General features: G+C 41.7%; 1 protein-coding gene across 6 annotated transcripts in view; it reads right to left on the reverse strand.

Moving 5' to 3' along the window:
• ATP7B (ATPase copper transporting beta) overlaps positions 1-13,600 on the reverse strand; it is a 68,639-nt gene that overhangs the window by 30,021 nt on the left and 25,018 nt on the right. For all 6 annotated transcript variants that reach the window (XM_079136149.1, XM_079136147.1, XM_079136146.1 and 3 more), the window contains one exon: positions 3,524-4,754. In XM_079136149.1, coding sequence (XP_078992275.1) covers positions 3,524-4,754 — 1,231 coding nt within the window. The remainder of the gene's footprint in view (positions 1-3,523; positions 4,755-13,600) is intronic.

Consider the following 13,600-nt stretch of genomic DNA (forward strand, 5'->3'; position numbering starts at 1 on the left):
TTATGTCAGTACCACACTTCCTTTTTTTTTTTTTTTTTTTTAAGGTTTAATTTACTTAGAATAAGATGTGCAAATCAGAGGAGTATCACTCTAAATCTTGATATATTGAATTCGTTTCCTATTACTACTATAACAAAGTATCACAAACTTGGTGCCTTACAAGCCACAGATGTGTTTTCTAGCAATCCTGTACTCAGAAATGCCACCTGACTCTTCCCAGGCTAAAATCAAGGTGTGGGCAGGTTTGTCCCCTTCAGGAGGCTCTAGGGAAGAATCTATTTCCCTGCCTTTTCTAGAAGCTAAAGGCCACCTGCATTCCCAGGTTTGTGGCCACTTTCTGCCATCTTCAATTAGCAATGCTGACTCTCTCTTTAGCTGTCACATCTCTCTAACCCAGCCAGGGAAGGGTTCTCCCCTTGTTTGACTGAGCTCGCCTGGATAATTAATTTCCTCACCTCGAGGTCCACTCCTTCCATTACATCTATGAAGTCCCTTTTGTCATGTAAGATAACATTCTCTTCCCAGAAATTAGGGTGTGGACACTTGGACCATTATTCTGCCTACCTACAACTACCATCCAGATCAATACATACTTTGGAAAGTCACACTATTTTGATAATTCAAAGATACCTTTAAGAGCATGTGGCAAAGAATTCCATCGTTTAACGACAGACTGTCATTATTCTAAAACCACAGTTGCAGAAGACAGAAAGACTGACAGTGACCTGTACTGACCGTGGCCCATAACTTTTAAGTTTTTCTTCAGCATGAATCTCACATATTGGGACATTGCTCATTTTCTGCAGATGGGAGAACTACTTCCATTCACTCCTTCCCCCGGGAGATCGTCTGGGGCTCCTCCCCGAGGTCTCTCCTGGATCCAGATCCGGTGTGGCTTCTCAGCTAACACCTCTGGGATTAGTTCCCTGCAGCACTCCCTACACGCAGGACCCCAGGACGCAGCTTTTTACAGCCTACTCCTCTTTCCTTCACAAATGCCTTTAAGGCTCTGGATGCTCAAGGAATCTAAGGAGAAAGGAATTTGAAGTCTGTCCTCTAGGAGCTTCTAACCAATGCAGAGGGAGTTGTAGCAAATACACATAATACCCTGTTAGTATTGAAGTCACCAAAGCCCTCATGGCTTATCCTCAATTAAAATTGTGATGTATATCCAGTTAAAGTTCCATCTCAGATAAACAACCAATAATTTTTTTAGTGTAAATACACATTAAATGCTCATATACTTTAAAAAAAAACTTTCACTGTTTATCTGAAGTTCAAATTCGCCTGGGTATCCTATATTTTTATTTGCTAAATCTGATAATTTAAGGACCTGCATATAATTCTCATAATCCTGAGCTAGAAACAATTCTAATTCTGCCCAATAAAAACCACTTATTCCTAGGTTTACTCAGTCAGATCCAATTATTCTATAATATGTAGTTCAAAGCTCAATTTCTCTTTTTTTTCTGCCAATAACCTGATCACACTGTTGGAAGACTTTAAACCTCACAGAAAAACAACAGATGCTGACCCCATATTTCTTCCCTTTTAAGTACCATGCTATTGTGTTTTCTTTATTGATTTTTTTAAAAACTCCTTCCCAGGGGGCAGTGAGGATGATGGAAAAAAAAAAAAGAAAAACTCCTTCCTGAAATTTGTTTGGTACAAAGGACAAAGAATGTGGCCAAGCCACTCCATGTGACTTACCCAGTCCTCTCAATGGTGGGTGTGCTGTGTACAGAGGGGAAGCAGGAAAGTTTCACAATAGAGCAAACTTTCCAAGAACACCAACTTTATCTTGGTTACTAGAGGAATAAAATGTGGGAAGCCCAAGTCCCACAGGCCCTGGGTGCTGCTGGGGGTTTGTGTGTGGGTGCTGGGCTGCCTCTCCCTGCGTAGCAAGCTCCAGCCAAAGGCTCTGCGGCCACCACGGTCTACTTCAGTCCACAGATTTGGAGGACGCACAGGCCTGGATCCCAGACCTGAACAGTTAGAACATTACTGCCTAGGGTTGCCCATCATCAAATGTACTGCTTCTGCCTACAGTTCCCACAGCTCATCCAGGTACTCAGCTCCTCCAGGCACTGAGGCAGAAGGATCTCTTGAGCCCAGGAGTTCAAGGCCAGCCTGGGAGAGCAGCTGGGATTCACATAGTGAGAACTTGTCACACACATAAAAGAAGTGCCCTTCCCTCCTGTTCTTTAGCCCTCTCTGGAAGACCCCTACTTCTCCATCCCCTCACTACCATGCAGCCTGGGCTCCCACTTTCCCAGGGTTCTGAAGCAGCCAGCCGTCTCCCCCTAGCTAACCCCAAGAGACATTTCACACCTTTGCTCTGTGGTTATTTTCAGGAGGCCACACTTCCAGTCATGGAGAGATTCTCCTTTATGTTCTGACCTCCAAACTCAGGGTTCTCTCCCTTCTCCCACCCATCCTTCTGGGGTCTCTGTTCTTGCCCAGGGTTCCCACATTCCCATCTGCACCTCCAGCCCCACACTGTCTTCAAGCGTCAGTAGGGCTCCTCCCAGGTTCCGCCTCTCCTCCAAGGCCCTGCCCCACCTCATGCAACTCATCAAGGCTAGCTTGGTGGCTCTGAACTGACCTCCCAACTTTCTAAGTGGAGAACTAGCCTCCCTGTCCTTCTGCTCAGGCCACTCTGCATCCCTTTACAGCTTCCCCAAAATATTGCCTCTCCAGGCTGAGGCCACTGCCCAGGATGCCCTGGCTGCTCAGGCTGCTTCCTCTGCTTCCAGTGGTCTTGGTCCTCCCTTCCCTCCCCACACCCCTCACTCCCACACACTCTTCCTGGCAAAGACAAGGCCTGGGCTCATCAGGACTTGTCCTGCTGATGGCAATAATTTACCCCTGTCTCCCCTCACTACAACACAAGCTCTTAGGACAGACTGCTTCTCATGGGTGGCCCCAAGACTAGCAGGGACACTGGCACACGGCATGCAGGAAGGCTGCATTGCAGGGCTCTCAAGTAGGAGAAAAGACGGAGCAGGGATGACCACCACTCAGGAAAACTCACAGGTGGGGGGACCCTTGCTTTGTGAAGACTGTCACACCCACCCTGCCAGCTCTGTCCCCTTAGTCACCAGAGGGGCAAGGGCCATCATTGTAAAATCCTTCCCTTAATTTCCACTTTGAACAGAATGGCCTCTAGGTGCTGAGACTAAGATTCTGTTGTTTTTATTATTCTGCTTTACTTGGCTAAGAAAATCTTCAAGTAAGATTTCTTTTTGGCAAGAGAAGGGTCTGCTGCTCCCATAGTGCTCTGTTTTAGAACAAAGAACCAGAATTCTCTGCAGAAGGGAAGCCAAAATCTAGAGTTCAGAATTTTAGTGCCAGCTACCTGAGAGCAATCAGGAAATCCCATCCTCTCTCCTCACCACTGTAACATGAGGAGAGGGTACAGAATCTTGCTAACTGCCAACAGGAGAGGCAACCAGCCGGGAACTTTGCTTTATGATACCCCAACACACCCAAGAACAAGCTTTGCACATCTATCAATACTTACCAGGAATCACTGAAGCTTCAAATCCCATGTCTTCCACAGCAGCTCTGAGTTCTTCTGGGCTAATTACAGAGGGATCGTAAAGAAAAGTTCCAGTCCCATTAGCCAAAGAGACAGATACTCGCTTCACCCCTTTCCGTTGGGAAAGCATGCCTTCGATGGACTGGATGCAGGAGGCACAGGTCATGCCGGTGATGGCGAGCACTACGGTGCTGCATGCAGCCTGCCCCTGGTTTCTCTGGGAGGAGCTGGGGGAATGCTGATCGGAAGTCTCACTGTCTGTCCCAGTCCCTCCTGCTCCCTCAGGAAGGGAAACTTTAAATTGCCCAGGTGGAAGTGCCTCGATGGCCCTCTTTAAAGACACAGGGGTGATATGAGAAGGGTCATACTGTACTTGAGCAGTTTTGTTCTCCAAGGACACTTGAATATCTTGAACCCCTGGGAGTTGGCGTATATTTTTTTCAATATTCAACACACAAGAGTGACAGTGCATTCCATCTATTCCCAGTTGCAGGGTAACCACATGGCTTCCTGGGTGTCCTGAGGTCTCAGAATTATTGAAATTCTGATTAGCAGAAGCTGACAGTCTCTTTGGGTTAATGCTCTGTAACCGGCCAATATCAATTGGTCCCAGGCTTAAGGGAGCCGTTTTGTTCTTGATGGCAGCTTCGAATCCCATATCATTTACATGGTCCCTGAGGTATTCAGGTTGAATAAGGTAAGGCTGGTAAGTGATGACTGCCTCTTGGTTGCTGAGTGAGACTTTGACTCTCACGACTCCCTGCAGTTTCCGGATCTTGCCTTCGATGGAGTTGACACAGGACTGGCAAGTCATGCCCTCCACCCGTAGCTTGACCACTGCCTCCTGGGCTGGTAAGGACCTTGAAGGCCATGAGGCAGCCTTTCCTTCTGCAATACTGGCCTCGAAGCCCATGTCCTCAATTTGATGGCAAATCTGTTGCAGGTTCATGACCGATGGCACATATTTCACAGTTGCGCTACCTTGTTCCAGGGAAACCTTAATGTTTACAACGCCTTTCAAACTAGAAATTCGGCCCTCAATGGACTTTACACATGACTGGCAAGTCATACCCAGGATGCTGATCGTGCTGGTGGCTGTCTGAGAAGGGCACATGCCATCCAGGCTACCTTCATAGCCGACATTGTCAAAGGCAAAACTCTGCTTCATTGCTGGTTCCCAAGAACGAGTAGGCAAAGAAAGTTTAGAGAAGATCTAAAAGGAAAAGAAATAACAGTTTTTATCCTTAAAACCAAATACTTTCTCAGTTTGCTTGGCACTAGAAAATGGAAAACAGTATCGATGGTGTTAAGACATTCCATAGGTACACAAAGAACTTAAAATAGGCAAAACTAGAGGCATCATTTACTAAATGAATGGGCTTTCCCATTGGTTTCCCTTTAGTTCTGACATTCTGTGATTGTGAACCTAGCAGTCGGCCACTGTCTATCCTCCTCAGTGAAATGTCTTTCTCACCCAGCAGACGTGGGCGGTTTCTGAAGTACAGCCATGATGTGGCTTTATGCACAGAACGCAGCATGACTGAGCTATGACAGAGGCAGACACCGCAAGGAGAAGGCCCAGGTGACCTCAGACAGCCTCCCTCCTTCTGGTTGATACCTAAAACCCCAAAGAACTTGGTCCTTTTAGCTAAAACTTTGCAGGGTCCTACAGAAATGCAACTCCCAGAACAGGTAACACTGTAATTCTGTGTATCTTTCTAGGAGTCTGATTTTCTAAACAGGAGCTGCTCAATATACCAACTATTTTTGGACATAGGCTTCAAATGCAGACCTCCCAGGCCCTAAAAGGTTGGAATCAGCAGGTGGACAACATGCCAGTGAAGAATGATCTGGAGATATGCTGAGGCAAAATGAGCACAAGTGGCTGGCCAAGAGCGGCAGGAGGAAAAGCAGGAAGAACAGGAAATTGAGTTGCTATTTTCTTTTTCCACATTTTTTTTACTGCCTTATACATAATGGTGGAACTTGTTGTTACATATTCCTATATATACACAAGATAATAATATAATTTGGTCAATGTCATTCCTCAGTATTCCTCCCCTCCCTCCCTCCTCCTCCTCCCCCATGGTCCGTTTCCTCTCTAGCTTCCACCTATGAGAGAAAACATACAATCCTTGATCTTTTGAGTTTGGCTTATTTTGCTTAGCATAATGTTCTCAAGTTCTATCCATTTTCTTGCAAATGACATTATTTCATTTTTATCTGTGGTCAAATAAAACTCTAGTATGTATATATAGCACATTTTCTTTATCCATTCATTCATTGGTGGACACCTTAGGCAGGTTCCATATTTGGATATTGTGAATTGTGCTACTATAAACATGGACATGCATATATCACCCTAGTATGATGACTTAAATTTTTCAAGATAAATACCGAGGAGTGGTATAGCTGGATCATATGGTGGTTCCATGCCCAGTTTTTTGAGAAACCTCCATATTGATTTCCACTGTGCTTGTACTAATTTACAATCTGTTAAGGTTTAGCTATTAGGCGTTCGCTAAAAGCTCATGTGTGAGATAATGCAAGAACATTCAGAAGTAAAATGATTGGGTTGTGAAAGCCTTAACCCAATTAGTGAATGAATCCCCTGAGGATTAACTGAGTGGTAACTGAAGGCGGGTAGGGTGTAGCTAGAGGAGGTGGGCATTGGGGGCATAGCTTTGGGGCATATATTTTGTATCTGGCAAGTGCAGTCTCTCTCTTTCTCTGCTTCCTGATCATCATGTGAGCTGCTTCTCTCCATCACACTCTTCCATTATGATGTCCAGAGCTCGGAGGAATGAAGCCTGAGACCTCTGAAACTGTGAGCCCCCCAAATAAACTTTTCTCCTCTAATATTGTTCTTTTCAGGTCTTTCAGTCACAGCAGTGAAAAAGCTGATTAAAACACAATCTCACCCACAGTGTAAAAGTATGCCTTTTCCTCCACATCCTCTCCAGCATTTATAATTATAAGCTTGATGGATGCCATTTTGACTGGTGTGACATGAAATCTCAGTGCAGTTTTGATTTGCAATTCCCTAAATGCTAACGATGCTAAACATTTTTTCCATATATTTGTCAGTTACCTGTAATTCTTTTAAGAAGTGTCTCTTTAGTTCAGTTGCCCATGTATTAATTGGGTTTTTTTTTTTTTGGTGTTAAGTTTTTTGAGTTCTTTAGATATTCTGAATATTAATCATCTATCAAAAGAGTACCTAGCCAAAAAAAAAAAAGAAGAAGAAGAAGTAAAGACAATACATTTGTTTTGGATAACTGTGTATATTTATAAACCTGTGACCCCATTACATAGTTGGGTGAGTATGCCTTTTCTTGACATAAATGAAAACAAGATATTAAAAAAAGAGTAACTAGCAAAGGTTTCTCCCATTCTGTAGGTTCTCTTTTCACATTTTTAATTGTTCCCTTTGCTGTGCAGAAGCTTTTACATTTGATGCTGTCCCATAATATTAACTCTTGGTATCATTTCCTGAGCTTTAGGGGTCCTATTGAGAAAGTCGTTACCTGTGCCCCCATGCTGGAATTTTCATCTTGTGTTTTCTTCTAGGAGTTGCAGAGTTTCCAGTCTAATTCTTAGATTTTTGATCCATTTTGAGATAATTTTTGTACAGTTTGATACATAAGAGTCTAGACTCTTTCTTTTACATGTGGATAACCAGTTTTCCCAGCACCATTTGTTTAAAAGGCTGTCTTTTGTCCTATGTGTGTTTTGGCACCTTTGTCAAGGATCAGATGACTGTATCTGTGTGGGTTTGTCTCTGTGTCTTCTATTCTGTACCACTGGTCTATGTCTGTTTTCATGCCAGTAACATGCAGTTTTTGTTATTATAGCTCTGTAATATAACTTTGGACCCATTTTCTTAATCCCCCACATTGTTTACTAATTTCTACACATAATGATGTAGCCTCAGTCATTTCATTAATAAGACAAAATCTTCCTTTTGCGGGCTTCTGCTTTCTTAATCAGATATAATTTTCACAACAGTTGTATTACATGCTTCAGAAACTGGGGAATAGTCCTTTACATATGACATGTGATTAAAAAAAGCGTACACAATCCTATTTAACCTCAGATGAATCTCAATCACAGGGATTGATCTCCACATCTCTGCACATAAAGTGCAGATCTTATCAACTGCCTTTTGAGCAGTGTAACATGATAAGGTTTAAATAACTTTTAAAATGGAGACTATAAATGTTCATTTGTAGATCCACAAAAGGATTCATAAGCCAGGTTGGAATTTATCTAAAAAAGTTTTTTTTTTTTAATAATCACTGCAACATTTTTTAAGCAGAGAAAAATGGAATAATTAAATAATTTATGGGGCAGCAATTCAAGAGTGTGCTAAATTCAACAGATACACTGAAATTATCTGTGGTCTGGTTATGGGATAGTGACAAAGATGACATGGAATAACTATTATTTCATGGTTAGCTGGCTAGGCATCTCAGAAATCTATTTGGAAAAAAAATTTGGAACCTATATGTCAAAAGACATTTTGGGTAAATCAAAGACTGAAATACAAAAAATGAAATAATAAAAATACTACAGGAGGTCCTAGGGATATAGCTCAGTGAAAGAGTGCTTGCCTAGCAAGCATGAAGCCCTGGGTTCCATTTCTAGCAATGGGGAAAAAGTAGCTAGAACAAAATAGAGGAAAATATCTGTAATACTCCTTGAGTAGAGAAAGCCTAAATATGACCAACAAAATAAAATCAAAAACAAAAAGATTCAGAAATTATAAAAGACTGATTAACTATAAAAAGGGAAAAAATTACTCAAACCCACTAAAAAGATAAATAAGGAAATGGAAGGCAAAAAGACTTGCTTTACATCGCATATATTCAGAGCTAATTTCCTTCTCACTTTTCATCTTCATTTTTTGTGGTGCGAGGGGTCAAACCCAGGGCCTAGCACGTGCTAGGCAAGTGCTCTATCATTGAGCTACACTCTCAGGCCCAAGAGCTAATTTCTTTAAAACAGTGAAGTTCCTCTAAAGAGGAAAAAGGCCAACAATCCAATAGAAAAAATAAATTAGTTCATCAAAAAAAAAAAAAATCAAATGATAAAAAATGAGATGCAAATGACTTTTAAACATATGAACAAAATGTCAGAGGAAAAACGTGACATTCCACACTCACCGCAGCACAGTGCTCACCAGCCAGGCTGGCCCCATCTCTGTGCTCCAGAGCAGGCCCCTTCCCACATCCCCAGCAGAAGTGGGACTTCCCTGGAGGACAGTCTGGCGACACCTTTTTCTCCCCCCGCCCCCTTTTTTTTTTTTTTGTTTTTGGGTACTGGGGATTAAACTCAGGGTGCTTTGCCACTGCACTATATCCCCGGACCTTTTTCCTTTTTATCTTGAGACAGGGTCTTGCTCAGTTGCCCAGGCCAGCCTTGAATCTATGATCCTCCTGCCTCTGCCTCCCCAGTAGCTGGAATTACAGGTGTGCACCACACGGGGCTCTGGTGATACCTATCAAAATAAATTCACATCCTTTTGACTCTGCTACTCTATTTCTGAGAATGTTTCCAATAATTATATTTATGTGAAAATGAAAATGTAGAACAAAGATTTAAATGCTATAAAAGATTAGAAACAACAAATTTCCATCAACAAGAGTCTGTTTAGTTAAATTATTATACAGCCATATGATGAAATACTACCCATTTCTTAAAATGAATGAGGAGCTTTGAGCATAACTTGTTCAGGAAAAAAGCAAGGTGCAGAACAGAGAGTACATGTTTCAGTTATCTTCTGTTACATGACAAACCAAATTTAGTCGCTTACAATGACAACTCAGTTTTCAACTTGGACAGGGCTCAGTGGGAAAAGCTTATTTCTGCTCCAACAGCATCATTTAAGGGAGGGGGACCTGAATAGGGTCACCGTCATCTGGATGGTGGTTCATTCATTACAAGGCTGCAAAACTGATGTTGGCTACCAATTGGAGGTTCAGTTGAGGGTGGTGGCAGGACTTGTTTTCTTCTCCTTATAATGAGGTGGGGAATCTCACAGTTGGTGGCTCCTGAGTTCTAAGAGCAAGTGTCACAATGGCAAGCATTCTCAGAGAACAAGTCTTAATGTGCAAGCACTTATCAAAATTCCTATTAGCCAAAGCCACTCACATACTTGGTAAGGAGATTATTATGAATGGAAGGAAGCCAGATGCATAGTCAATGTGGAAGGGACTTACTTAGGGCTTGAATGCGAGTAGGTGTAGTTCATTGAGAGGGCTACCACAAGTTTATCACAGAAAGCCAGCACTGTGTGACACAAGAAACTATTATGCAAATGGATCATCTCTGGGTGAATGCATGAGGACTGGGTGGCTAAAGGAATCAGGTAGCTGGGATACAAGGAAGAAAAAGTCATGTACACTGTACGAATTAGTGTACAATGTACATACATTACCAAATTCTAAAATATAATTAATTTAAAAATTAAAGTATCATGAACACAAAGGAGATCCAGAACAGAGACTTGCTTATAGTTGGCACTATTTAAATTCTGATTTAACTTAAAGGATGAAGGAAAAACTAAGAATATATTTAAGGACATTCACTTTCATACAGTGTCTTCTTAGTAGAAACTGCCTCCTTTTAATAATACATCACCCTGAACCATCTAGTCTGTTGGAAAAACAAATCCTTAATGACTTAATACCCAACTTATGTCTTGTTCCTAGCTCTAGCTACAGTTTACCAAATCCAAGCCACGATGCTGGTCTTAATCTCTGGATTGTTGTACTTATGCCCCTGCCAAAAGACATGCAGAAGTTTGGAAGCTATTTGATTGTGACAAACAATACTCAGAGGCACCCCTTTCTAGAAAAGCAGGTTTCTAAGGACATGCAGTCATAGAAGACAAGACAAGACTTGCAAATAACATGTCTTTGTGAAACACTTAAATACCTGTTGGTTCGGGAACAATCTCTAAAGTGTAGGCACATGGTGTGTGTATGCTTTTAATTCAGTTCTTCAATTAATACAATCTTTGGGAAAGAAGAAAAATCCTCCTGTTTTTTATGTAAAACTAACAAACGTTTAGATTTAAGGGCTCATCAAATAATCATGCCGTTGGACAGCAGGTCAGAGTCGCAAGCCTTGCAAAAGCCCTGGTTTTCTCCCATTCCCACCCAATTCCACATTCCCTATCAACATTTGGGACTTTTTCTGCATACCCAATACCAGGTTGGGGAAAAAACTTTTGCAAGTACTTGAATTTTTAATAAACTATTCATATGATGGCCATCAAAATTAGAAGGAACAGGAGGCTAAGACATGGAATCCAAAAATGATGATTCTTTGCTATATTCCTGGGCACCCCAATCACATGGATTCGCTGAGAGTGCTGGGACTTTTAAAGGAAAAGATAGGTTAAAAAAATATTAACCGTCAATTCACTGAGATAGAGGTGGAAAGGAAAATGAGATTTCCAGACAGACCATCTGGTTAAAGAAATTAGAAACTGTGGCATGTTTTGATGAAAGGTTTCAAAGCAGAAACAATATGTCTGTTGGAAGGTGGCTGTGATCACAAATCAAAGAATACTAGGAAGGGAACAACTGAAGGAACATCAATCTGTAGGAAAAAGCTTTTCCCCTGTTCTCATACAACAACCAACATAGAAGATTCCTGTGACCTCAGAAGATGTGTAGCTCAGCGACAGAGCACCTGCCAAGCACATGTGAGGCTCTGGGTTCCACCTGTAGTACACACACACACACACACACACACACACACACACACACAGTGGGGATTCCCCCACAACAAGCAAGCAATTAATTGTACGGTGGACACCAACTGGGTTTTCTCTAATACTCAGTTCCGATACCATCTAACTGGAGATGGCAGTCAGATTTCACAGGTTCCATGCCCTTCCTGGGTGAGCCACCTCCAGGAACCTTCACATGTTCAGTAATCTGGAAGCTGACCAAATCCGTCCTTTTGGGATTTTATGAAAGCTCTGTTATACAGGCATGACTGATTAAATCACTGGTCATTGATGACCAATGTAACTTTTATTCCCTCTCCCCTCCCCAGAGGTTGGGGAGTGGGGCTGAAAGTTCCGACTCTATCTTCTGGCTTTGGTCTTTACTGTGACCAGCCACCATCCTGAAGCTACTTGGTGGCTGGTATCAGTCAATTCATTAGCATACAAAGACACATTGCTTTGAAGATTCCAAGGAATTTAGGAAAAGGGAGGAAGATCAAATGCATATTTCATAATATAACAACTAGTCACTTCTACAATCTCTTAAGTTACACCTGGATCCCCACGATCCTCAACAGGATACCATGCACCTACTTCTCTTTGAGACTTCTTTCACTGTGAAGGATGTGTAATGCCCTTAACAATCTATGCAGCAATAGCATTTTAAGTATCCAAGTTTTTCAAGGTATAACCTCCATCCTCTATATACTCCATACTCTGAACTTTCAGGGAATTCAAAGCACAAAAGAGTCCTGATTCATATATGTGTATGTGTATGTGTGTGTGTGTGTGTGTGTCTGTGTATATCTGTGTACATATGTATACATATATACATATACACATATATATGTATGTGTATACACACAGTAACAACAAATGAGGAATGATTCTGGGTGTTATTTTATGAAGACGGATGGCATTTTATATTCCTGATGCTCAGGATAATTCTAGTAGTGGGAATATTTGTTTTTTTTTTTTACTGTTTAAATAACTTCGAAGGTTTATCAAAGTCCACAAATCAATTTAAGTAATTCAGCTGGGGTTGAAATCTAGTTCAAAAGTCCAACAGGTTCTGTATTTTCTTAAAACAACTTCTAAGGTCAACTTTTTAATCACCTATATTAATTACAGCAAGTGACCATAATGCAGAAAAGAAAAACAAAGGAAAACAGCTATATCCCACCTGCGGGCAAGAAGAGGGTTAACATGGCCAGCTGAGCTACTAAGCCTGAGTCAGGGCTTCACCCCTAAGTATCTGTCTCCTCAGAAAAACTAGAGCAATTCATGTGCTTCCCTCAGTGTTCCCAACTGCAAACACATGGGAGGAAAGCACACTTAGAGAAGAAGGCAGGACACGAGCAGCAGGAACAGTGGTTCCTGGGCCACATCCAGCATCCTGGATGCACTTGCTCGGCCTTACCTCAGAATTCCCTGGATGTTACCAACTCAAGGGCAAGAAGGGTAAGAAGGCTGCCTGACTCAAGAAAAGATCTCACCCAGAAGGGGAGTGTGGCTTGGTGCTGGAGCAGAGCACATGCTTGGCATGAACAAGGCCCTGGCTCCAGGGGAGTGGGGCGACAGGGGAGAGAAGGGAATCGGTTCCTGCCCAAACCACCCAGGCATCAGGATGGGTGGGTGTCAGTCTCTTAAATCCCCTCTGAGGAAGAATCCATGTTAAACCTCTATGTAATCAAGGATATAGGTATACGTATTTGTGTGTTCATACGAAAAAGTAAGATTATCTGAGTTACAAAATAATGATTTAAAAAAAAATGTATATGCTTTCCAATTCTAAAATTTTAGATTTTAAAAAAAGTCTTAATTTTATAACCAGAAAATAAATGTGATTTTTCCATTTGTCTAAGGCAAGAAAGAAAATGTTTTTGATCAATCATACTGATTTAAGCAAGAATATTAATAATTATGATAAAGATGATGGATTGATGACACAATTGGATGTTATCTTATACTCTAAAGAACACTTTCACATTTATCTGTTTAAATATCTTCTTTCCTACTCATTATGAATTTCCCAATGATGTGTCTGACAGTCTTGGGTATGAAGTCTAGCTCTCAGCAAATCCAAGCCTGTTCCCTGATGTACAGAGTGGGAATATTAATGCTGTCTGCCCCACAGTTGCACTTTTATAGCCAGCACTAAAGGGACTTAAAAGGCTAAGAGCATATGCGTCTGGTAATGAATGACCATAAGAACACATATGCCCATGTGATCTTCAAACATGGCCCAGGGACATTTGTAAGGCCCTTAGTATTTTCTTCATTTTACTGATAAGGAACTAATCACTAAAATTAGTATA

The sequence above is a fragment of the Sciurus vulgaris genome (genome assembly GCF_902686455.1).
Source record: "Sciurus vulgaris genome assembly, chromosome: 4".
In the NCBI taxonomy this organism is placed as follows: Eukaryota; Metazoa; Chordata; class Mammalia; order Rodentia; family Sciuridae; genus Sciurus; species Sciurus vulgaris.